The sequence below is a fragment of the Heterocephalus glaber genome, unplaced genomic scaffold (assembly GCF_053883595.1).
Source record: "Heterocephalus glaber isolate CG9 unplaced genomic scaffold, H.glaber_assembly_v1.0 deba00001447, whole genome shotgun sequence".
In the NCBI taxonomy this organism is placed as follows: Eukaryota; Metazoa; Chordata; class Mammalia; order Rodentia; family Bathyergidae; genus Heterocephalus; species Heterocephalus glaber.
This window is the reverse complement of record NW_028258299.1, coordinates 6,082,292-6,108,547: the sequence shown is the minus strand read 5'-3', so window position 1 is coordinate 6,108,547 and position 26,256 is coordinate 6,082,292. Positions and strand designations below refer to the sequence as shown.

At 49.0% G+C, this 26,256-nt stretch overlaps 1 protein-coding gene across 6 annotated transcripts in view; it reads right to left on the bottom strand.

Moving 5' to 3' along the window:
• The window catches only part of Ube4b (ubiquitination factor E4B), a 113,090-nt gene extending 87,471 nt beyond the window's left edge, over positions 1–25,619 (bottom strand). For 3 of the 6 annotated variants that reach the window (XM_087214452.1, XM_004863628.4, XM_087214455.1), the window contains exon 1: positions 24,883–25,617. In XM_087214452.1, coding sequence (XP_087070578.1) covers positions 24,883–24,906 — 24 coding nt within the window. In that variant the 5' untranslated portion in view covers positions 24,907–25,617. Of the gene's footprint in view, positions 1–6,702; positions 6,909–24,882 lie in introns of all 6 variants that reach the window. The other 3 variants (XM_087214454.1, XR_015452485.1, XM_004863630.4) reach the window with 3 other exon arrangements.
• Between the last annotated feature and the right edge of the window lie 637 nt (positions 25,620–26,256).

The following is a 26,256-nucleotide window of genomic DNA, read 5'->3' as shown; positions in this document are numbered from 1 at the left end:
GCTTGAAGTTGTGCATTTCACCACCTTATAGGCAGCTAAACTCAGGAGGTCACAGTCAATTGCAAATCCACCTTTATTACTTAGTACCTGTGTAGATTCAAAGTAAATCACTTCCACTCTGGGTGCAACCAGTGAGAAGGAGAAAATCAGAGTGGTGAGGACCCCACCACTCCATTCCCTTCCCTACATTACTTGCTCCCTGGCTCTTATCTACACTTCCACATATGCTTATGTACTGGTTCCTCATCATCCACCTACTTCAGTCCCCTTTGTTCCCATTGCTTTCCTTGGTTTTTTGTTTGCTTTGCATCCTGGGAGTGAACCAGGGGTCTCGTGAATACAAATTCAAAGCAAGGGGCCGGGGATTTAGCTCAGTGGTTCCAGCGCCTGCCTTGCAAGCTCAAGGACCAGAGTTTGATCCCTGGTACCAAAAATAAATAAATAAATAAATTCAAAGCAAGCACTCTAGCCCTGAGCTATATTACAACCCCTAGGATTCGTAAAGGAAGGGTTTTTTCTAATATATCCCCAACCCTTAAATGGTCCCTGGCCCACAGTAGGTGCTTCTTAAATATTTGCTGAATGCATAAAACAATGAATGAAAGGTACTAGAAAAAGACCCATAAAACTGATTGTTTAGTCCATTACCTTTCTTTGTTATTGTTGTTTTTGTTTCTGTCTTGTTTTTGCAGCACTAGGGATTAAACTCATGGCCTTCACACTAAGCTACACCCCCAACCCTTTTTTAAGTTTGAGACGGGGTTTCATTAAGTTGCTAAAATGTCCAGACTGGGCTCCAATTTGGAATCCTCCTGTTTCAGCCTCCCAGAAGTTACAGGCTGCTTTGCTTGTTCAGTGTGGTTTGGTTTTGGGGGTTTTTTTGAGATGAGGGTTTTGCTATGTTGTCCAGGGTGGTCTCAAACTCATGGGCTCAAGGGGCCCTCCCACCTCAGTCTCCAGGGCAGCTCATCGGCCGTGCTGCTCTGCCAAGTTTACCATCAGCTCTGAGAGCATGGGCATATTTTCGGGAAAATATGACATCAACTTCAACCTGGGTCCCAAGTTCAGCCTGAATACAGTTCAGAGGCTCCACACCTGCGATGGGCTGGAAGGCAGTTTCCCAAGAAGAGAGGGACTCTCATCTGCACCCCTGCCACTCTCCACACCCAGGTCGGGAGGAAGGGAGGGAGGGAGTTTTATAGCAGGTAAGGTGGCACACGCCTGTGATCCCGGCTGCTTGGGAGGCTGAGGCAGGAGAATGACAAGTTCAAGGCCACCACCCTGGACAACTTAGATTCTGGTTCAAAATTTTTAAAAACAAATTTTAAAGAGGGGGAGCTGGGGATGTCACTAAGTGACAGAGGCCCCCACCCCGTTCAATCCTCAGTCCTGAGAAGGAAAAAAAAAACTGTTTGCCTGAATGTCACAGAGACTGCAACCAAAAGCATTAAAAAGGGACTCCCAGTCCCTCACACCCTGAGGGGCCTCTCATTCCCAGAGCTGAGCATGTCCCGCCCGTTTCAGTTCTTACTTTGTGAACAAACAGCAGTGAGACGAGGCTTTCCCCCAAACTCTGATCCTCACATGCACGGCCTGCTGCCCTTTCCTGATGAAACATGAACCCAAAGAGCAACCTTTGACCCCGCTGTGGTGGGGTCAGAAGCAAGAAGGGCAGATCTTCGTGCTGCTCTTGCGCAGCAGTTTGTGGGGAATCCTTGAGATGCCGCGGTCAGCGTAGTAAGCTCCCACCCTACAGAGCTCCTTACTTTTCTACGTAGAGAAAGGCAAACTCCAACATAAAGAACAACCCTTGAAAGTACTGACCCTTTAGGGTGGTCTCCTTCTAGGGCTCTCTCTCACTATTATGACTGGTTTCATTTTCTTTTGAAATAGTTGGCTGATGTAAAACTTACAAAATGTTATGACAATCGGGGTCTGGTGGTGCATGCCTGTAATCTTAGCACTTGGGAGGCTGAGGCAGGAGGATCACGAGAGGCCAGACGGGGCTACACAGTGAGTTCAAAGCCAACCTGAACCACGTAGCAAGACCCTGTCTCAAAAAACAAAACAAACAAAGCTCCAAAGTATTGTCAAGCAAAGCTCTCCCCCTTTTAAAAGAATTAAGTTAAACTCATTTTATCACTGTCAGCCTATACATAGGAGGACAAAATATGAAATGCGGTATTTTCCTTCAATTTTAACCTTACAACAAGAAATAGTTCAGATTTTCCCTCAAGGATTTCAATCAAACACAATTCGCCCTCCTCTCCTGCAAACTGAAGCTGATTCAGCTCTTGGCAAATACAGACTTTCCCATTATTTTCTCAACCAGTTCTGGAGACCACTGGAAACCCTAAGTCGGGAGAATAATTAACATGATTTAACACCTATCCACTGGCCAGATAGTAAGGGCCACACATATTTAAGCTCAGTTAACAACTCAAGGAGGCGGGCACATTTGTTTCTCATCTTACATGTGAGGATCCTGAACTCAGGTTGGGCTGACTTGCTCAAGGTCACAACTAGAAAGTGAAAGTGCCTGGACACGGTGTCACAGGCCTGCAACCCCAGCACTGGGGAGGCTGAGGCAGGAGGATGGCTGTGAATTCCAAACCAGCCTGGGCTCCATAGTGAGTTCTAGATCAGCATGAACTACATAGGGAGACACTGTCTCAAAAAGAACAAGTGAGCCAGGGATTTAGCTCAGTGGTTCTGGTGCCTGCTTCTCAAGCTCAAGGTCCAAGTTCGATCCCCGGTACCAAAAAAAAAAAAAGAAAAAGTGAGGGCTGGGGATTTAGCTCAGCAGCACTGTGCCTCCCTTGCAAACTCAAGGTCCTGAGTCCAATCCCCGGTACCAAAAAGAAAAAAGAAAAAGTGAAGGTCAAAGTGGATATGCAGCTAGACCTCCTGACCTGGACTGCACATGCCACTCACACCCCGACCTGCACGGCGACTCCTCCACCAGGGCAGCAGCCGAGGACAGAGGGCCCCACCACTCTGCTGACACGCAGCTGCCAATCAGGTGCCAGAGTGAATCGGGCACAGATGGCGGCACCCCAATTCCATCACTCTCTGAGCATCAGTTCTGAGTGATACCAAACTCCTTCTCTGATGAGGTGTGGAGCGGGGATCAAAGTAGTGTGCCGAGAAAGCAGGCAAGCATGACATCTCACGGGCAGACTTACAAAGGAGACTGCTGCTGGGCACCAGCACTATCACAGCTCTGAAGATGATAAAACACCTGGGGAAGAGGACAGCGACCATGGTGACACAGAGCAGCAGGGAGCACAGGCCGTGAGAGGGACAGCGGAGGGGATGCACAGAACACACCTAGGAGCTCAGCAAGGCTCCTTCAAAGAAACTGTCCTCTTCACTGCGACCTCGCATGCTTTCAAAGCAAGCCATCAATTTCTGTTAAGTATATTTTCCTACAAGTTTTTAAAAACTTGAACTGAAAGCAGCAGGTTTCTAAGGGCACACAGTGATTTATCTGCAATTTTCTTTCCTTCTTTTTGTTGTTGTTGTTGTGAGACGGGGTCTTACTATGTGGTCCAAGCTGGCCTCAAATTCAAGGTGCTCCTCCCGAACCAGTCTCCTGAGGGCTGGGGTTACAGGTGTGCACCACCACGCCTGGCTGATTCCCTTTACTTCTAAAAGGATGCATGTTGACCATATGGTGGCTGTTATTAGTCCAAATTATACATAAATGTAAATAGCAGTGACAAATTTCCAACTGCTGATGACAAGAATGAAAACGTTGTTTCCCCTATGAGAGCAGTCAAATGTGGCCCTGCACTACAGTCTTCCCTCCAGAACTCAGGGCACCCAGACATCCCATTAGGGACACCACGGGTCACCCGGCAGAGAGAAAGAGGGTGGCAAACTCCGCCCCATCCTTTTTTTTTTTTTTGGTACCAGGGATTGAACTTGGGTCCTTGTGCCTGCGGGGCAGGCACTGGAACCACTGAGCTCCACCCTATCCTTTCTGTTCAGTCACCCGCCACAGGAGTCCCAGGGCCTGCCAAGGCAGTGCAGCCCGTTCCTAGGGACAGGTAGCCCTAGTGCCAAGCAGCCTGCCCCTGACACCTCCTGTCCCATCACTGCTCTGTGTCCCTCTCCTGCCTTCTGCAGATTTGATTCTCTTCAGGTCTTTGCCCACCGTGGCCATTTCCCACCTTGGCTTTATTTTAGGGTTCTCCATTCACGCACGCAGCTTAGCCCTAACTGACGTGTTCGCTCAAGTGTGTATGCATCTTGTTACGCCTTAGATCTAAACCATCCCCCCAGAGGCTCCAGTCCAGAGATGGGGCCTGTCGGAGGGGGGGACTGGAAAGGGTCACCCCGTCCCTGCCCCTCCTCTCACCCTTTCCGGCTGCCCCGAGGCAGGAAGCCTCCCTGCCTAGGCTGCCAACCACTGGCCGAATCCCCTACAGAAAACCTCTGCTCCTCTACGCTGCAGCTGTTGGGTGTTTTGTCAGTGACAGGAAAGTAACAAAGAAACAGGTATACACACACATTTATACACTGGCAGAAATAAAGAGGATTTGGGGGGGAAGTAACCATGGATGAATCTAGGCAATTCATCCACACTCCGCAGATCTGACCATTTTCACAATCAGCTGCAGAAAAACGAGGGCCCCACCAGGTCCTTGCCCGACTGTGCTCGGCTGCACACAGCGGGCAGCAGGTGCAACTGGCCAGGTGCCCAGGGCACAGGAGGAGGGATGGGTGGTGGCCGCATGTGGCATCGCCATGCTGTTGCTGCGGATGGAGGCCCCGGCTCTCACCTGGGACCTGGCCTAGGTTCCTCTGCAGGACAGAGGGTAGCCGATGGGGGCAGGAGTGCCGTAAGGAACTGCCTGACCAGGGAGGTGTCTGGATGTGGCAAGACACGGGTGGGAGAGACAGGCCAGAACAAGCCTGCAGCAAGCTCAGAATGCTCCCCACAGGCACTGAACTTGTTCGGGAGACCGGGAGGAGGTTTCAAAGGATGTCAGCAAGGGAGTAGCTGGGTCCAACTGATCTTTCAGAACAAACACTCCAGCTGAGCCCACACCTGTGATCCCAGCACTCAGGAGGCTGAGGCAGGAGGAGCACCATGAGTTCAAGCCAAGCCTGGATCACACAGTGAGACCCTGCCTCAGAGAAACCCAAAAAAGAAAATGAACACTAGCTGCGGTGCAGGGAAGGGACGGTTCTAAGGACACTAAATGTGTGTAGTCCAGAGAACTCAGGTCTTTGAAGGTGAGATGTGAGAAGAGCAGGTCCTAGATTTCAGGTCTGGATTCCCAGGTAGATGGTAAATTTCCCTAAAATAGGAAATACAGAAAATCTTTCAAAGAGAAAAGGAATAGGCACAGTGCTCGTGCCTGTCATCCCAGCTACTTGGGAGGCTGAGGCAGGAAGATCAATTGAGCTTGCGAATAAAGCAAGGTCCAGGGGCTGTGATGAGTATAGAATATGAGGCGCCCCGGACAGGTGCCCAAGCATCTGCACCCACGCAGGCAGCTTCCATCCACCTCGCCCAGTGTCACCGCTTTCCTGTTCCAGGAAGGATTTAAGTGATTCCTGAAAAACACACAAATACATACGTAAGGGAATTAGGGCAGAAGCAGAATGACGGAAAAACCAAGATAAAGGCCGGAGTGAGCCGAGTACGGAGTACGGTCAGACACAAATGGCAACTCGGTGAGGCGGACGCAGCTCCCGACACCAGCAGACACGGGCACCAGGACCCAATTCAGGGAGAGAAATTTCAGAGAGACACAGGGGAGGACCCAAGCATCACCTCTGCTTACATGGCTCAACTTAAGGAGAGGTTTCAGAGGCCCTGGAACGCGAGTTCGAATCCTGGGATCTGTGAAGGTCAGCAGGGCCTCTTCAGACTCCAGGAGGCCCCCAATCCAGGCATGATCAGAAACCTCTCGGGATGGGTGGGCTGTGAACCCTGCACTGGGCACCCGGGGCCTTACACACCCCCAGCGAGCCCTCTCCCACTGAGTAACAACTCCAGTCCTTTTTACACTTTGAGAAAGGCTGGGGTTGGCCTTAAACTCATGATCCTCCTGCCTCAGCCTCCTAAGAAGCTGGAATTACTGCAGGGAGCTTCAGTGAGCCTCCGTTTATAGGCAGAGCACTGGCCACTCGGGGGCACCTGTGGCTTGGTTAAGATCATAGGCAGATGACAGGCAGTGGTGAGGGACGCATTTTTAAGGGCAGCGGTACTGACTTTTCTCCGCATCAGTCCGTGTGCAGGAAGGAGTGGGGTGCCTACAGAGGCAGAGCAACATGCTCAGCATCTGCTCCACCTCTGATCCTTCCCTACACCATGTTACCACAGGGCCACAGGGAAGACTCGCACACTGCACTGTCTCCATGTGCCAGTAGGCTCACTGTCTTAGGAGGAAAGGTAACAACAGGAAATGGGAGGCAGAAACAAGATCTTTGCTCCAAATCTCCCAAGGATGCTAAACTGCAGAGCAGGGTAAACTCTGGCCCTCAGGAGCTATGGTGCCTTTTCCACCAACCCCACTCCAGCAGCCACCAGAACCGTGTGGAATGGCTGGATGGACTATCTGGCTGGCTTACTGTGAAAGTCAATGGTGCACATTAAACATTCAGCTTACAGAGCTACTCTGGGAAAAGGGAAGAAAAGTTTACTTAATCTCCCTGGACAGATGAGAGTCCTCTCCCAGCACTGACCTGACCAGGAACTGGCTCCAGGGGACACAGATCCGCTGGCCTCTCCTCATGTCACACCTTAGCTCAGTTCCCTTTCTCCCCTGCTCAAGGGCTTCCGTAAACAAGGCATCAGCAGCCTGGCGTGGTGGTGCAGGCTTGTAATCCCAGGAGGCTGAGGCAGGAGGATCACTGTGAGTTCAAGGCCAGCCTAACTACATAATGAGACCCTGTCTCGAAAAACAAAAATAAAAAATCAAGGCACTGGCAAAGCCCCACAGCTGCCCCCTCCCAACTCTACTGGACGAGAGGTCACTTTCCTCAGCTTACACTGAGGAGACCGCCACCACCCCCACCGATGACCTGGCTGGCCACAGAAGTGACCTGTGTGCATGTGCGAGGAGGACAAGAAAGGGTCGGCAGGCAGGCAGGCGTCGCTGGCAAGGAGTCCGGGCTGCTGCCTCCTCCTGGCCCGCCCTGGGCGGCCACATCTCGGTGCCCTCTGCAAGGTCTCCCAGGAGCTGCAGAGCTAGGTGGGTGCGATTCCCAGACGATAGGAAGGAGGTGGCAGCAGTCATGCAGCTCTGCACTGGGCTCTACCTGGGGTGCAACGTCTTCACCCAGACAGCAGCGGCACCCTCTGGCCCTCAAGGACAGCAGCTCATCCACCTGCCCACCCCGACCCCACGGCTGCAAACAGGCGCTGCTGCTGCTGCTGCTGCTGCTGCTACTGCTGTGGGAAGGAGTCAGCTCCATGGAGGTCTCAGTCTCCACCTGGGCCTCCCAACAGCCTCTGCTCTCCTGAGGCCAGTGAGAACCAAGTGCCACTCACGGGGGCACCAGGTCCTCACAGGCGGCAGCCACATCCCATCGATGCACGAGGCACTGCCTGAGACGTGGCAATGCTGTCTTCCACCTTGGGTGAAACAGGCCCTGCGCATGTGCGGCACTGCCTCTTCCTCCTGCCTAGGCCTGGGTCAGGGAGGAAACACCACTGTCACACACCCTCTGGTGTGATTCTCCTGTACCAGCAGCACCAGCTTGCAGGGCCACCTGCTGGGCCTGGGCTGCGGTGCTGACTGCAGACACAGATGACAAGGCCCCGAGCTGGAACCTTGGCCCACGCTGCCCAACTCGCTCCACACAATCAAGGACCAGCGACCAGCAGCTGCCAATGTTCCAGGGTAAACAGGGCAGCTCGAAGAGATGGGCGGGTGGCACTGTCACCCCGAGACCTCAGTTCTCCAGTCATTTCTGGCTTCATTTCCCAGATTATTCTCCAACCTAAAAAAATGTTTGCTCAAAAGTTTAAAAAAATCTGATTTTTTTCTACCACATTTCTACTCCACAGAACATCATGACCTTGTCAAGGACTTAGCCCCAAATCAAAACCATATAGCGCCTAGCGTTTTACCCAGACGCGCTGCCGGCCCAGTAGCAGACCCAAGTGCACCCAACCTACAAGAACAGTTCACAGCTCCTCTCCCTTCCACGCTTACAAGGACACGGCCATCACTCGGTCACCGTGCATTCCCCTGAACACTGTACATCTTCACCCATGCACTCTCCAGCCTCCCTGGATTCCTTCCTGTGAAAGGCAAATCCCGTCACTGCTCCCTGAGTGCTCAAGTTCAAATCCCTCGAAAAGAAAAGTGCTCACAAAGGCCAGGATCTAGAAATCACTAGTGAAGTGCAACGTTCCAACCACTAGCTGTCCTCGGAGCTCCCACAGCCTGGCTGCATCGACCATGGCCACTCACCTCTTACCAGTCTGGCCACCAACCTATGCCAAAGTGGTGTCATTGTCATCAGAATCAAACTGGTGACGGCATTTTCTTAGGGAGAAAAATGGCTGTTGCCGCCTATTCTCCAGTGTCAGGTAGCGAGTATATATTTTTAAATTATGAGTAGTTTTATAAACTGCATCTGGGGATTTAGCTCAGTGGTTCCGCTGCCTACCTCGCAAGCACAAGGTCCCAAGTTTGATTCCGGGTACCAAAAAAAAAAAAACAAAACCCAAAAACAAAAACAAATAAACTGCATCAAGAATTATTAATACTTGGGGCCAGGGATTTAGCTTAGTGGTTTTGCCACCTGCTGCGCAAGCGCAAGGACCCAAGTTTGATCCCCAGTACCAAAAAAAAAAAAAAAGAATTATTAACACTTGATGCTTGTCTGCATTTATGTAATCATTAACATAGGTAACATGATGAGTGGCTAATCACAACCTGCCAAGCCGGTGGCCACCAAGAAACAAAAGCATAAACTCGCCTAATTATGGGAAGAACTTTCCGGAGTCACTTGTGACACTTGAATTAATAATTATAAGCGTGTGGCAGCACACACCTGTAACCCCACCACACTGGGAAGCTGAGGGAGGAGGATTACAAGTTCAAGGCTAGCTTGGGCAACTTGGCACCTTAATGACAGCAAGACCCTGTCTCAAAATAACAAAAGAAAGGGGCTGGGGATGTAGTTCAGTGCAAAGGTCCTAGATTCAAATTACTTCAAATATGAATAATAATTAACATATAATAATGTCTTATTCCAGGCTCTTCATCAACATCTGATATTAGAGTGAGTTTTTTGGAGGGAGTCTCACTAAATTGCCCAGGTTGGCCTTGAACTTGCGATCCTGCTGCCTCAGCCTCAAGTAGATGGGATTACAGGCCTATACCACCGGGCCCAGCTCAGAGTGATTTTTAAGGAAAGCAGACACCTGCCTCATCTTTACAGCATCTTCCACACAACCAGCAGCTCCACCATGAGCCCAGGTCCTCCAGTTTCGAGTGGGGCCACGGCTCTGAGCCTTGATTTCCTGGTTTATAAAAAGAAGACAAAGTGGGCCAGGGATTTAGCTCAGTGGTTTCGCCGCCTGCTGCACAAGTGCAAGGACCCAAGTTCGATCCCTGGTACCAAAAAAAAAAGAAGAAGACAAAGTATCGCTCAGCTCACAAAACAGTGGTCACCACCTGAGTCATCCTGTGTGCTGGTCTATAGTCATCTCCACCCAGTACAGCACAGGAGAGCAGAGCTCTGAGCTGTTTTTTCGCTGTTCCACCCCAGAGTTCATGTCTAACACCTGGAGAGCACTGGGTAAATATTTGCTGAACCAACGAAATGTGCCCACAGTCAGACGAGATATGAATTTCCATCCACTCCCTCTCCCCACTTTGCTCTTACAATCTTCCTCTGAGGCTCCAACACTGTTTTTCTTTGGCTCGGGATTGGTTATGAATATGTAACAAAGCTGCTGAGAGCAGCTCACCAGTGCTAGCTGATTGTCAAACCGGCCCCCCAGAAACGAAAAGGATCAAGTGCTTCCACCTGGCGAACGTGATGCGGCAGAGACGCATCCTGAGAGTAGGAACGTTTTAACCGCGTCCTGCTATTAAAACATGACTCTTGCAGCTGCAATTCTATCCTCATCAAAAACATCACAGGGGTAGAAATGGATCGGGCGGGCCCTGCTCACCTCTCGGATGTCATTTAGAGGGGGTCACTCAAGAGGAATCCAAGTGTTAGCTGCTGCTAACACTGTTCTTTAAAACGGACTCTGGTGGGGCAACCCACTTTCCAGTCCCATTTCTGTCTCTCTTAGGCAGAAGCTTTCTTTCTCCCAATAAATTTTTCCTACTTTAAAAAACAAAACAAAACTGACTCTGGTACCTTATGAGCCCCAGGTGAGACAGTACTGAAACATTCTAAAGACTTTAATTGGGCACAGTGACACAACCCTGTAGTCCTAGCTACTTGGGAGGATGAGGCAGGAGGACCACAAATTCAAGGTCAGCCTGGGCAATTTTGTGAAAACCTGTCTCAAAATTTTTTAAAAAACATTAAAAAGGACTGGAGATGTAGCTTGGTGGTAGAAGCTAGCCCAGGTGAGGTCCTGGAAATGTCTGACTGGCCAGCCCTGCTATGCATTCACAGACAGACACTGATGCTGTAAGAAATTAAGCTCTGGATAACACTTTTAAATTTCAGACCAACATATGTCACGATATCGCGGTCTTAAACACAATTTCTCTCTCTCTCTCTCTCTCTCTCTCTCTCTCTCTCTCTCTCTCTTTCCAGTACTGGGAATCAAACTCAAAACCTTGTGCTTGCTAGGCAGGCGCAGCACCACTGAGCTAAATCTCAGGCCCTGCAATTTATTTTTCATGAAAATAAAACTTTACATTGTAGAAACATGACCAAAAGACATTGTACATGATAAAATATAAAAGAAGCTGTATTAAGTTTGGAGAGAATCAGGGCATGGCAGTGTATGACTGGAACCCCAGCACTCTCGGAGGCTGAGGCAAGAGGGTTCCAAGTTTGAGCCTAAGCTGGGCAACTTAGCATCTTTTTTTTTTGAGCCAGGGTTTCACTACGTAGTTCAGGCTGGCCGTGCACTCACTCTGTAGCCCAGCCTGGCCTCAAACCCATACCCTCAGCCTCCCAAGAACTAGAACCAGAATTAAAAGGCATACAGCACCATGCCCAGCTGAGACTTTGTCTTTAGGAAAAAAAAAATATCGAAGAAATAAGATGTACAACATGAAAAAGATAATGTTGAAGTAAAGGAGGTCTGATGAACAAAATGAGTTATTCAAAGATTCAGTATGGTGCTTAAGTGAGTTGTTAAAATCAAGAAAGCCTATTAATCACACAGCAAAACAGACCATACTAACATTTTCTCCACAAAACAGAAACAAATCCCTTCTGTGAGCTCCCATGGGAACCCAGTCAAATTCTAGCACCCGGAACAGAATCTGTGCCCCCCAATTCCATGCTGAAATCCTAGCCCCAAGCCGATGGTATGAGGAAGTGAGGACCGGCTGGAGAAGCACAGGCGCAGGCCGCTGCCAGGGGAGGATGCAGGCCCCTCACTGACCCTGATTCAGGGTCGCAAGGCAGCAGGGCGCAGCATCACACCAGGCGTGCAGCACGCCAGATCCACTCATAGGCCACAAAGCCAGGCACAGCAGCCAGCACAGACACCAGTCTGACCAAGGACCCCAGCAGGCCTGATTCTAAGCATGATGGGGACATGACAAGAGCTCAAAATGACCTGCGCAGTCATGCTTGGGGTGAACTCCAAAAGAGGTCCGTAAAAGCAAAGTGCTGCCTCAGTTAGAAAATCTAACTAATTAAATCTCCCCGACACTATTACAGACATCTAGAATCTATGCCAAACACTGACAGGAAACAAAGAGACAACGTGCGTGGAACACACTGCATACTGTCTATGGCCACACCACCCTGAATGTGCCTGATCTTGGAAGCTAGGCAGGGTCGGGCGGTTAATACTTGGCTGGGAGAACACGCTGCATACCGTTCACTTAAAAAGCTAATGAAGGGCCAGGGATTTAGCTCAGTGGCACCGCTCCAGCCTGGCAAGCACAAGATCCTGAGCTTGATCCCTGGTACCAAAACAAACAAACAAACAAACAAACAAAAAAAGCTAACTGAAAGCCAGCTGTAAGGGCGCATGACTGTAATACCGGCACTTGGGAGGCTGAGGCAGGAGGATCACTGAGTTCAAGGCCAGCCTGGGCTACATAGCAAGATTCTGTCTAAAAACCAAAAACAAAACAAAAAGTAAACTAATGGAGCCAAGGTAGGGGCAGGGCACATCTCAGTACTAACTAGACCCAGCCTTACCCACCCTCAGTACAGTCTTCAAATAACTGGACAAGATGCTAAAACAAGGCAAGTGCTGAGCGGCTCCTACGATGACATCCAGCTCAGAGATGTGTCCCCTGCCAGAAGACAGACAAGTCCTTTCAAAGACAAAAGATGCCTCCGCTATGTTTTAGTTCTGATGCGTGCCGTGCTCCTCCCAGGAGCCCTCAGTGCCCTCTGCCGAGTTCTCTTGCTTCCCAGGCTCCTGCCCTCTCCCCTTCAGTCCATGCAGGCTGCCCGCCCCTTGGGGTTTCAAAAAGGAAGGACTGAGGCTCCTAGGGGAGAACAGACCTGCGTAGCATAATGGGTAGGGGAGAGGATTCCGACCTTGTTTGTATACACACCAGGGTCGCTTGGTACTGAGCAGCAAGACACTGCCAAGTACACTGCTGGTGCTGTTACACATTGTTGCCCCGCTTACGTGTCCACTGCACACAGCTCTGTCTCACTGGAGAGGGAGCCGTGTCTCTGGAATCCAGGCCGCAGGACACTGCAATTCGCCCAGGAACAAAGCCAGGAGACAGCCTCATTAGTTCATTCACAACCCTTTCTGTGCGAGGAAGCCAGGCCGGCTCAGGAAGGCTGAGTACTCTGCCTAGGCTCATCCAAGAGACTGGTCCAATAAAGCTCACTGAGATCCAACTGTGAATTACACTTCTGATAATGTTTCTTTCAATCATTTAACTAATGCAACAATATAGCTATAAGAGCAACAACAGTGTTACTGTGAGACAGAAATTAGGAGCTGCAAAAAGACACTGTCTTCTCTACTCATTCATGCATTCAGCTAGTATCTGTCAGAGCCACCCCCAAGCCCTGTGCCAACAGCTCCACAAAGCAGTGGAGCCCGAGCCTGCATTCCAGTAGGAAACACCAAGAGACTGGGTGATTCACTGCAGCTGTGGTTAGTATTAGGACAGGAAAAGTACATTTTGTGGCTGTACTGGGGATCGTTCCTGGGAGACCATTACCACTGAGCTGCATCCCCACCCATTTTTACTTTTTATTTTGACACAAAGTCTGGCTAAATTCCCCAGGCAAGATTCAAACTTTCAATCCTCCTGCCTCAGCCTCCCTTAGCGTTGGAATTACAGGCAAGGGTCACTGCACCTGGCTCTGAAAGGTAATTTTAATGAAATACCTTTCTTGTTCCTCCTTGGGAGGCTGCAGACATTAGAGCTACAGGGAACTGAGGGTACACATCTAGCTGTGCCTCAGAATCGCATCTCAAAACCTTTCACAGCCAGGGATTTAGCTCAGTGGTTCCGGGGCATGCCATGCAAGCGCAAGGTTCCAAGTTCGATCCCTGGTACAAAAAAAAAAAACCTTCCAGACCAACAAGCACCCAGCAGTATCACACATCGTCACCAGCTTCGGGTTTTCCACATTGGTTCTATTTCCAAAATGAACAGTGTGTCCAGAGAAAAAGGTAAATGAAATATTTATCTTCACCAAGGTCCTTGTACGCCAAAGTCCTGCCCATCCCTAAGGACTAACTCCAATCTCTCCCACAAATTCCCTATCACAATCAACGGCTCTCCAATCAGAGATTTAGCTCAGTGGTGCCGGCGCCTGCCTCACAAGTGCAAGGTCCCGAGTTTGATCCCCAGTACCAAAAAACAAAACAATCAACTGCTCCCTTGTGATGCCTCCTTTGCTAGAAAGAGCTACTTGGTACATGAACTTGAGCCATGTGTTCCTGGCTCCCCAAAGGAAAGCAAAGAGCAGAGTGGGCTTACACATGAGCCGCTATCACCAAGGTGTAGCCCTCAATGCCGAGCAGAGCCAACAGCCCACGTATATATGTGCTGAAATTAAACAGAACAAGCCAGGAGTGGTGCACTCGGGAGGTTGAGGCAGGAGAATCACTGCAAGTTCCAGTGATGGGCTATATAGTAAGACCCTGTCTCAATCAATCAATTGATGGATCGATGCCTCATACACAGGATCCCAGTGCCAAAACCACAAGTGAATCTGACTGAACATTAATCATGAAGTTACTAAACACCTATCTACCTACATTTTTTACTTAACAGGAAAAATAAGCTTCCATCTTCTTGAATTCATTATTATTTTGAACCTCCGTGTGGCAGCAGCTGAATCATGGTTCCAAGTAATATACTTGCAGCTGGAAGTCATCAAACACAACAAAACAGAGAGCTCACACCACTTGGGGGTCAACACAGCACAGAAGCTGGAGAATGGAAGGTTAGAGACCCCCATCAGGACACAGTGAAGAGCCTGTCACAGCTTCGACATCACCCTGCTCCCCACACAGGGAACTGGCTGAACAACGAAGCGTCCGGTGCTCACTGGCTTCATACCTCATGAAGGAAGGCATCCTACAAGAATGCACCATTCAGGCCTCGGCTTGCAGGCCTGGCCCTGCGTGCGAGGTGACAGGGCCGCTGACCACCCTTGGGCCCGCTGGGCGTCCACTCAGTGTCTGGGAATTCGTGGCTGTGTGGAGTCGCAAACACCACTTCCTTCCGGGTCCTGCAGGAAGCGGGATGGAGAAACTGCAGCCTCGGGAAGGCCCAGGGTCTCAAGCCTATGTCATACCCAGCCCCAGGGAAAAGAGACCCAGGGAAACTGGCCGGAGGCTCAGGCAAAGGCTATCGGAGGCCAGGAATAGGGGAGTGGGTAAGAGACCAGAACCACTACAATGGGCTAGACAGGGCGGGAAGCCAGGAAAGTGGCCCAACAGGAACTGCTGGTGGCAGGGACCAGCCTTTACTCTCCCGATGGGAGCCTTTACTCCCAGGCCCATCCTGCCCCCGCCCAATCCCCAGCACCAGATCGGGGAGGTAGAGGAGAACTTGTGCTTTCATCTTTTGCGGGGGGGGGGGGGGGTTCTGCGGGGGGGGGGGGGGTTTGAGAGAGGGTCTTGTGTATTTCAGGCTGACTTTCAACTCATGAGAATCCTCCTGTCTCAGCCTCCTAAGTACTGGGATTACAGGCGTGCACTACCATGCCCAGCTATGTTTAATTTTAAGATTCCTGAAATACAGGAAGCAGAAAAAAAAAAACCCGGACATTTTCAACTGCTGTATGTGATCTTTACCTAAGGAGGCAAAAAGACAGATTGCAGAAAAGACAGCCTCTTTTTTTTTCTGAGGGGGGGTTTGGAGACAGCGTCTTGCTATGTAGCCCAGGCTGGCCTTGAACTCACAGTGATTCTCCTGTCTCAGCCTCCAGAATGCTGGGATTACAGGTGTGCATCACCATACCTGGCTAATGATAGCGTCTTTAACACATCCACAACTGGGACTTGATTTGCAAGTCTCACTGCCAGACAGCTCTAAGCCAGCAGTGGCACACACATGCCTGTCCTGTTGGGCAGCACAGGACAATCCCATCAGGTGGGGAGAGCCGCTCAAAGGAAGATGGTGCCTGGATCGCCAGTGGTTCAAGCCAGCGGGATCGCACTAATAAATGGTGCTGGGAAACTGGCTATCCATGTGTAGAAGATTGGGTCTAGACATGTATCTCTCACCATGTACTAAACTAAAATCAAAATGGATTTAAAACAAAGATCTAAATAAAATGGAAATAACCTGCTGGAATACAAAATATGTAGGTAAAACTCTTGAAGACACAGGTGTAGGCCAGGACTTTCTGAACAGAACCCAAAGGCACAAGAAATAGTACCAAGGATCAACAAATTGGGTCCTATCAAATTAAAAAGCATCTACATAGCAAGGGAAACAAGAGAGTGAAGCCAGGATATAGCTCAGTGGTGCCTTGCCTGCCTTGCAAGGTCCTAAATTCAATCCCCAGTACAAGAAAGAGGAAGGAAGGAAGGAAGGAAGGAAGGAAGGAAGGAAGGAAGGAAGGAAGGAAGGAAGGAGATTAAAGAGACAAAGAAACAACCTAAATCTATAGAATGGGGAAAAAATTTTTGTCAGCTACACCTCAGACAAAAGGACTGACATCTAGAATGAGAACTCAAAATAAAAATTAGACCCTACAAATGAAAGATCCAAAAAAGTGGGCTGGGGATTTATCTCAGTGGCACAGCGCCTGCCTTGTAAGTACAAGGTCCTGAGTTCGATCCCCGGTACTGCAAAAAAAAAAAAAGATCCAATAAAAAAACAGGCACCAAATGAATAGATGCCTCTCAGGGGTACAGACGGCCTACAGCTACATGAAAAAAGTGTTCAGCAGCACTGCCCATTACAGAAATGTAAATTAAATCAACACTGAGATTCCATCTCACTCCGAAAGAATGGCTATCATCAAGAAATCAAATAACAACAAACGCTGGCGAGGCTGTGGGGGGAAAAAGGAGCCTTTCTACATTGTGGGTGGGAATGTGAAGTAGTACAACCAGTAGAGATCAGTATGGACAGTATTCAAAGAACTAAAACGAGCAATTCCATTCCACCCAGCTCTTCTCCTTCTAGTTATCTCCCCAGAATAGTTATCATCATATTACAGTGATCCATGCACGCCCATGTTTACAGCAGCACAATTCATAACAGCTAAATCTTGGGTTTTTTTTTGGTACCGGGGATCGAACTCAGGACCTTGTGCTTGCGAGGCAGGTGGCAGAACCACTGAGCTAAATCCCCAGCCCCATAATAGCTAAATCTTGAAAGCAGCCTATATGCCCATCAACAGATGAATGGATAAAGAAAATGTGGTTACACACACTGGAGTACTACTCTGCCATAGAGAAGGATAAGGCTGAGGTATTCACAGGTAAATGGATGCACCTTGAGACCATAATGTTAAATGAAACAAATTAAACACAAAAGTATAGCACTGTCAGGTATGATGGAACACACCTGTAATCCCCACACCTGGAGGCTGAGGCAGAAGGTTTACTCTGAGTTTGAGGCTAACCTGGGCTACATAGTGAGTTCAAGGCCAGCCTGAACTATAGTGTGAGACCCTGTCTCAAAAAGGAAAAAAAAATGAAAAGCTTGTATAGGGGAGCTGGGGATTTAGGCTCAGTGGTGCCACTGCCTGCCTCACAAGCACAAGGTCCCAAGTTCCATCCTTGATACCAAAAAAAAAAAAGAAAAGCTTATATAGAGCATGGTTTCTCTTATATGAGAAATCCAAGTATTTATAAAGAGCAAAATAAAAGAGAGATAGATAATAGGAGGTAGGGAAAAGGAATTTTTAAAATAGAAGTAGGGCCGGGCATTTAGCTCAGTGGTGCCGCCACCTGCCTCACAAGCGCAAAGGCCTGAGTTCGATCCCCGGTACCAAAAAAAAAAAAGAAAAACACAGAAGTAGAATTTTTGCAAACAGGAAGGGGAGCAAGAGTTGGAGGAACCGGAGAGTGGGAGGGGAGGGGCCAGAAAAAGAGCCAAATGTGTTCCGTACACGCACCACCTCCCTGCAATAGATGTAATCACTATGTACGTATAAAAATCTGCCAACACATCCACAAAACATCTTTAGAAGACCATTTAGGACACTCCTAGCATCGATTTCTCTCAGGAGGATACTGCTGGAGAGAAGATACAGCTGGGAGTCTTTCCATCTTAATTCATAACTTGAACTTTGAACTGTGTGACTTAATTCTCTATTTCAGAGACAAATAAGTTACAAAAACAAATGTAATCAATATGTACTGCAAACACGCACTAATAAAATCTTAAAAATTAATGATAACCTTAAGTTGGGGGGTTGGGTTGTGGCCCACCGGAAGGTGCAGTCTTGGCCCAGCCGTCATGGCGCACACCTGTGATCCCAGCACTCGGGAGGCTGAGGCAGGAGGATCACCATGCATTCCAGGCCAGCATAGCCAGCATGAATGCTCATTCCCCATTATCCCAGGTAGAAGGTGCAGTTCTAGATCTGGGCCAGTGGTGTGCACTCTGGCCTGGGGTGTGGCTCAGGGTAGAGCACCTGCCCAGGACGAACGAGGCCCTGGGTCCCCTCCCCAGGAGTGCAAAACGGAAACAAGAAAGAAAGGCTCACCCTGTCCCTTCCAGCTGCACCACGTGGCCGCGGCCAGGGCCTGGGTCCCGGCCGGCGGTAGGTGAGCAGACATGGCCCTTCCCTTCTCAGCCTAATACCACAGCCAGGGCAGCAGTACAGGGCGGGCAGCCTCTGGGCCCCCGTCACCCCCAGCCTCTTTAGAGACAAATAAGCATCTCTCTTAAATCGCTGCTTCCGCAGCAACTCCTCGTCTCTGATGAGAACCGGTAATAACCGGACTCCGCAGCTGCCCTCCCTGGCCTCTTACTCCCCATGGCCAACATACTACCCAGTTTTTTTTCTTTTTTCTTGCAGTACTAGGGATTAAACCCAGGACCTTCCCATTGAGCAGCATCCTCAGCCCTTTTTTATTTTTTACTTTGAGACAAGGTCTCACCAAATTGTCCACGCTGAACTCAAATTTGCAACCCTCTTGCCTCAGCCTCCCAGACTGTGTGGGTGACAGGTGTGTGCAACTGTGCCTAACTGGCACTGCCTAGAAACAGGCTGACCATCCTGTGCCTGACTCCGTCACCTTCTCTACCACTCACCCTGGTGGGTGGGCTGCGCGTGATTTCAAGAACACTCCTCCAACGGCCTCCTAACTTTGCTCTGTTCCCGCTTTTTCCCCTCATGTATTCTCTTTGTGGCGGCCAGAAGGAGTCCTTGAAAATATAAATCAGAGTGGAAACTTGACAAGGGCAGAGATTTGGGTCCGTTTTGGTCACTGGGGTATCCCTGGGGTCTAGAACAATGAACTTCACCAATTATAAGAGGTCACAGATTATTAGCTGCACTGATATTTTTTGCACCACTGAGAAAAAAAATAAATACTGTCCATTAAGCCACAACAAAATGCCCCAATAATAAGCAAGGACAGAGCAGTCACTGGTTCCAACCAGCCCTCCTGCTGTGACATTTCTTTCTGACCAATGTGCAGTCTCGGCCCTTCAGGGGCACTGGCTGCACTGGCTATGACCACTGGTTCTGTTAACTGTACACTCAGTTAGGACATAGGACACCTCTTCAGGGAACTGTAGATTTCAGCCTTGCTAAAGCTCCCTTTAGCCAGGCATGGCGGCACTGGCCCATAATCCCAGCACTCAGGAGGCTGAGGCAGGAGGATTCCTTCACATTCAAGGCCAGTCTGAACTACACAGCAAGACGTTGCCTCAAAAATAAATTAAATTCCCAGATACACTTGTTTACTGACTTGCAATAAAACACAGCAATGTGGTCACTCCAACATTTTCTCTGTGAACAGCAAATTGATAAAACTTCACTATTCCCACCCCTCTCTGCATACAAAGTAACATTTGCTTTCATTGCTAAATCAAAGAGCTTAAAATGGCCACTAATTTTAACAGAAATAACACTCACTGAAGAGGTGACAACATGAACTGGTACAACCAGGTTTACGTGAACACAGGAAATGACAGCCATGTCACCCCCCACACACCTGGTCAACAAGTAAGCCCAGTGTCCAGGACAAGGGGCACCCTGACTTCTGAGGTTTGGAAATGGGGGTGGGTGGGGTCTCAGGATTTAAAGTTGCACAGGAGAAGCCAGGAACCTTTTTGCTGCTTTTTGAGACGGTCTTGGTGTGTAGTTACGCGGGCCTCACTCACAGCTATCCTCCTACCTCAGCTTCCCAGAGTGCTGGGATTGCAGGCATGCAGCACCACGCCCAGCAGCTTGAAGTCACGTTCATTCCTTCAGCAAAAAGTCACTGACTTTTCCAGGTACGCCTGCAATCCCAGCAGTCTTGGGGGCTGAGGCAGGAGGATCAACAGGAGGTTGAGGCCAGCCTAGGCTACACAGTGAGATCCTGTCTGAGAAACCCAAAGCAAAACAAAACAAGTAGGAACCTTAAGGGTCAAAAGGCCAGCGTGGAAGTCTCTCCAAGCTGGCTCTTTTCAGTAATCCAAAACAAAGCTCATTTGCTTTCTCAGTACCTGTACCTGTTCCTTGGCCAGAAATCCTTATCCAATCCCAATCCACCCTCTCCCCAGCTGGAAACCTAGGAAACATTGTCTCCCCGCCCTTGCCCTCTGAGCACCTGAACTGGATTAACTGGACTGCGCTGTATGACTGGTGTCTTTCTGCTCACCTCCGCCTTGGATCCTGGAGCAACCAGCGCCTCCCACAACCCACTCTCCCAGCCAGCAGCTTCTGGGGCCTTCAGACACCCTTAGAGGCTGTTTGCGGCAGACACAGAAAGCTGACCCTGACCCTCTCACGTCCTGCAGATCTGGGACCTGGCCCTTCACCTCAAAGATGGCTGCGCCCCAGTCTCACCCCTCCGGCTGGTTCCTGAACCTCAACTTCACAGCCAGTCCCTGGGCCCTTTCCAGGGAACTACTACTCAGTTCGAGGTCCACTTCCCTCCAGAGTCTGCTCGGACAATGCTGCTCCAGAGTCCCTTATTTTTCTTAGCGTTTTGCACATCCCTCCCTGATAGCACGTGGCACTATATTGTCATTTTCAGGGGTGTGGTGGCCACACCTGTAATCTCGACCCTGGGGGGCTGAGGCAGGAGGATTACAAGTTCAAGGCCACCCTAAACTACACAGTGAGGCCCTATGACAAAGAAAACAGAAAAAAAAAAAAACATACGTCATAATTGGGGGGGGGGTACCGGGGATCGAACTCGGGACCTTGAGCTTGTGTAGCAGGCGTTGGAACCACTGAGCTACATCCCCGGCCCCTCACACATCATAATTTTTATATTCCTATCTATCTCCCCCTCTACCGTGAAATCATTCCCTTAAGTGTTTGTAGGGTAACAGGGGCAGGGGAGTCGGGGGTGACAGTTCCAAAAATACCTGATTATATCACCAACACATTAAATGGCAACACTTTACAGAAAAACTGTATGGAGCAGTATGGCTCAAAGTTAGCGGGATATCAGCATAAGCACTGTGGACAATTTAGGGCCAGCTCTTAAGCACTAAAATGTAGTAAAGGGGGCTTCAGAATCAGAAGCCCTGGATTTGAATTCCAATCCTGTCACCTATAAGCCAGGTTACTATAAATTACTTAACCTAAATGTTTCCTTGCTCAAAAAATATGCAAAAAAAGAACCTGCTAAACTGGACGTGGTAGCCCACCCCTCTAAACCCAGCACTCTGGAAGGCTGAGGCAGGAGGATCACAAGTTCTAGCCCACCCTTGGTAACTTAGCAACTAAGCAAGATGCTGCCTCAAAAATAAAAAAATAAAAAAGGGGTGGGAGATGCAGCTCACTGTAAAGGCCCTAGGTTCAATCCCTGGTACTGCATTAAAAAAAAAAAAAAGCCCTTGCTTGACCACACTGGTTTAGCTGACAGGACGATGGTGGTCCCTGCCCAGCACAGAGCAAGCTTCTTGGGCTGTTAAAAAAGGCCAATCCTTTCCCAAGTGCAGAACACTGCTAAAATGCCCAAGATCACACATTCTGGCTTTGGGAGGGAACACTTTCCACTCTTCTAACACCTTGACCACACCCTAACGCCCAGCCAGTCGGCTTGTGGAAGTAGTCGGAAGAAGACCTAGCAACAGACAAGCGACAGCGTTCAGTTCAATCCAATGTCATCACCGGTGTTGCTGGTGTCTGGGTTTGGCTTTTTAGCTAGGGACTTGCTGGGTAGTTCAGGCTGGCCTTGAACTCACTGTACAGCCCGGGCTAGCCTCAAGCTTGCTGTCCTCCTCCTGCCTCAGCCTCCCAAGTGGGATGACAGCCTGCACCACCACACCCAGCGCATCACCACTGCTAAGTTTACAACACCTGCCCTACACACAGCATCATCCTGGGACATGAAAACAATGCGTAGGTTATGGCATGAACAGTGTAAATAATGAGGCCTGGAATGCAGATGCCTATAGAAAATGAACTCAGTCATGGGGCTGCTCCCTGCAGCAAGGAACTCACCCTGATGCACTGTGTCAATAACAAAGAGCAACGTGGTTAAAGAACTTGGCTGCAAGGCTGGGGATTTAGCTCAGTGGTTTGGCCGCCTGCTACGCAAGCCCAAGGACCAGAGTTCGATGCCCCATACCAAAAAAAAAACAAAAAACAAAAAACACTTGGCTGCAAAGCACAAGAATCCAAGGTGATCAATGAGAGAGACCAAAAGTGCCTAGATGTAAAATCTTCTTGCAGGGCAGTGGTGCATGCCTATAATCCCAACACTTGGGAGGCTGAGGCAGGAGGAGTCCCAGGAGTTCAAGGACAGCTATAGTGAGTTCAAGGACAACCTGAACTACAGAGCAAGACCCTGTCTCAAAAAAATAAATAAAATCTTCTAAAGTTATTGGTCTAGTTACAACAGTCTTTATTTTTCAAGGACTGTATTTGCAAAACTTTTCATTTTGTTAAAATATGGAACTCTGCTGTACCTAATTTCCTAATTTAGAGCAAGAGATCACTGTCTTGCCTGTTTTAATACTGAAATATATGACTGAACTTTCAATAATATAAATGCAATAGTTTTTAACCAAATCAATGTCACCTACCGTATCTGTGATACAAGTGTCCACCAATAAAGAACACAAAGGCAAAAGCTTTACAAGCGTCTCTGGTAAAAACTACTCACTTAATCCCAGAATTTAAAAAATTAGATCAAAAAAATTTTTTTAGAACTTTAAAGAGATTTTTCCAAAAACTTTTTGTTCTAGGTTCTGGTGAGAATAAAATGGCCAGTTATTGAACTGTCGCGTCATGGTCAAGCCAATTAATTTGTTAAAGTTAACTGTATCTTGATCTTACATCGGTGAATTTAATTTTTCACGTTTGTTTTAAGATTCTGTTGACCTTGAGAAGTTTCTTCCATTTCTTCCACAAAGGTTACATGATTTCCTTATCTGGTCACCAAAGAACATACACCTTCTTCCAGAACTGAGAAGAGGTATGTTTGAGATTAGATGGGATCTTAACATGGTCTATACTGTACACTCTATTGATGTGAAAATAATTTCTTGGTGAAAACTTAAAAACATACACAGTAAACACTTCTAACACAGGGACTATTTAGAGATCATAAGGAAAAAAAGTAATTTCTGGGAGTAAAGGAGTACTGAAAAACAAGACTCTACCTTAAGAGAAATTACTCATTAAAATGAATATTAAAAATTTTCAGGGCCGGGGATTTAGCTCAGTGGTTCTGGTGCCTGTCTCTTTTGCAAGCAAAAGGTCCCGAATTTGATCCCTGGTAAAAAAAAAAAAATTTTTTTTTAAATTTGATTAATATTAAAAAGGGAGTACTTTTAGGAACTACATAAAACAAAGTGTGTCTAAAGAGATCTCTTGGTATTTCCTGAGTGAAAGAAATTGCTCAATATTTTTCTTTTTTCTTTTTTGGTACCAGGGAGCCAACACCGGTCCTTGTGCTTGGGCAGCAGGCAGCAAAATCACTGAGCTAAATCCCTGGCCCAATATTTTTCTTTTTTAAGGTTCCATTCCTGATGTACTTGAGGAAAACAAAGTCAGTAACACAGAATGAACAATCATGACTTTCTAAACAACCAAGCATCACAATCAACAAAATTATCTGCCTCCTGTCCTACCTGACCCTTAACGCAGGACCTGGCTCTCCCTGGAGAATTCTAGTCACTAAGTAAACACACGGAATACAATGTAGCTAAAAGCAGAGTATGGGACTCTTCAGAGTTCAACCAACCTGATGGATGACTATTTTCATAACACTGGAGGGAAGTTTACATGAACCAGAGGAAGAAATGAGGAGGTAGCCTGAAGAAGGCTCAGCCAGCTGGTGTCCTGAAAAGGAAGCTCCTTATTTGTAAAAAAGCAGAGGAAAGTCTGTAGGATCAGAGGAAATTCCTTGGACCCTAATTGCTACTGTTTTACAACTATCTTATTAAGCAACCCTTACCACATCAAGGAGGGGATCTGTATGGCCCCCCTCAGAAATGACAAAGGGAGAGTTTACAAAGTCATTCGCTTCCATGTGCTCATCCATTTCAGTCTTGCTACAGCAAAACACAAGTTAGAAAGGGAAAAGAACTAGGAAAAGGTATAGTAAAAGAACAACAGAAGTCACCAGTGGTCTGTTAAATTACTAGAATTTTAACTGGAATCCTCTAAACAAATAAAAAGATACATATTTTGTTAAATATCAAGGCATGTATCTGTAAGCCACCTCCTAAACACAAAGGCATATATATATATGCAACTTATACAAAATATCCACACACATTTGAGGTGTCAAATACTTTTTTTAAAAACATACACCCAAACATTCTGAATCCATCCAAAATTATTCTTTAAATTCCTAAAGATACACACAATTTACCATGATCTGAACCTACCCCTTCTTTCTTGAATACCCTGTTTAAAAAGGCACAACTCAAGATGTTCTCCTCTTCTTCAGGCGCTAAAAAGACGAAAAGAAGCAAGCGGAGTTCCGAATGAAGAAAGAAGGCAACAGAATAAAGGAAAATAAAACCAGAGACCTCCCAAATTCATTTTATTCTTGGAAAATGTCATCTCCATTCCTTCCCTAAGCTCCAAAGCCCGGCACCTCTGGCGCAATACCATCCCCATCCAAAGCGCCAAAGAGTTGCCAACTAAATCCCTCGAGGCGTCCCCCAACCAGCTCACCTCATCAGCGCTCAGCTCCTCCATCGCCTTCCTCTTAATGGTGACAGGCGTTAGGAGAGGTCCTTCTGTTCTCGAGACCAGGGCGGGAGCAAGGCGAGGGGAAGGTGTCTAGCAGGCTGTCTGGTCCCCCGAATGGGGGAGGTTTCAGAATTGCATAGTCAGAGGTTACAAAATAAGAACACGAGGCACTGAACTGCCTTGACTGGGTCGCTCCCGTCGCCTCAGAGAGTCCCCCAGCTGCCCGCGCCCCCAGCAGCCGCCTCTGGCCGCCGCTGCGACAGGGTGAACTGAAGGCGCCACTCACTGCCCTCGCCCCCCAGGTTACTCTGAGGGTCGGCGCAGTCTCCAGCTCCGCTCGCGCCCACAACCTGCGTGTGGCGGCAGAGCAGCTGCGTCTTCTCCAGCGAATCCTGCTTGCTCCTTCCTACCCTCGGCCTGTGGCGGGAACGACTCCACCGCACAGTGGATGCCCCGAAGCAAGGAGACCCCCCAAAGCCGCCTTGGCGGAGCCCTGCGCTGTATAGAGAAGTCCCTCCCCTCTAAAAGCAGGCCGGACACGCCCCTCCTCCACGCTGGAACCCGGCCCGGGGGGAGGGGGAGGATGGACTCGCGAGGCTCTCGTTGGACGCGTAAATCCTCCTACCCCTCCACCCCTACTCTTACCCCTCTCCCCACCAAGTATTATTCATCAAAACAACAGGGCGGCCATCTTTGAAGGGGATCACGTGATCCCGCGGGCGAGGAGGGGTTTCGGGCTCCAGGACGCAGCAGCCAATAGGCGGCGGGTATCGCACCACCGATTTCCTCTCGCCTGCGTAGTCTCCCCGCCCTCGCCCCACCCCTTTCCACCGGGGCAACACTGAGCGGGGGAGGGGCGAGAAGGGCTGCAAGCCGGTGGGGAGCGGGCGGGGCGGGGAGTTGCCGTGGCGACCGCGCTAGGGGCGGGGGCGGGGTGCCGGCCCAGGTAGGCTATCGGGGAAGCTCCGGCAGCGGCCGCAGAGTGGCTGGATGGCCTGAAGGGGGCGTGCGCAGCGCCTCCGCCGTTCGCAGGCGCCTGCTGTGTGGTGACGTTCGGCCCCGTCACTCACTGCCGCCTGGACGCTGCCACCTGGGATGAGCAAAGGGAAGACGTGTCCTTTCTGCAGGGAGCGTCATCTTTCGTTCCCGCCCCTCCCCCGGGACCCGATGCAAGGAAGCTAACACAAAGACTGCCATTCAATTTTATCTTACTTTGGCCCTTTTTTAAAGAGACGCTTTTGCAGGCGCTGGCACACCTGTAATCCTAGCACCTGGGAGACTGAAGCAGGAGGATCGCTGTGAGTTCAAGGCCACCCTGGGCTAAATAATAGTGAGTTGAAGGGCAGCCTGAATTAC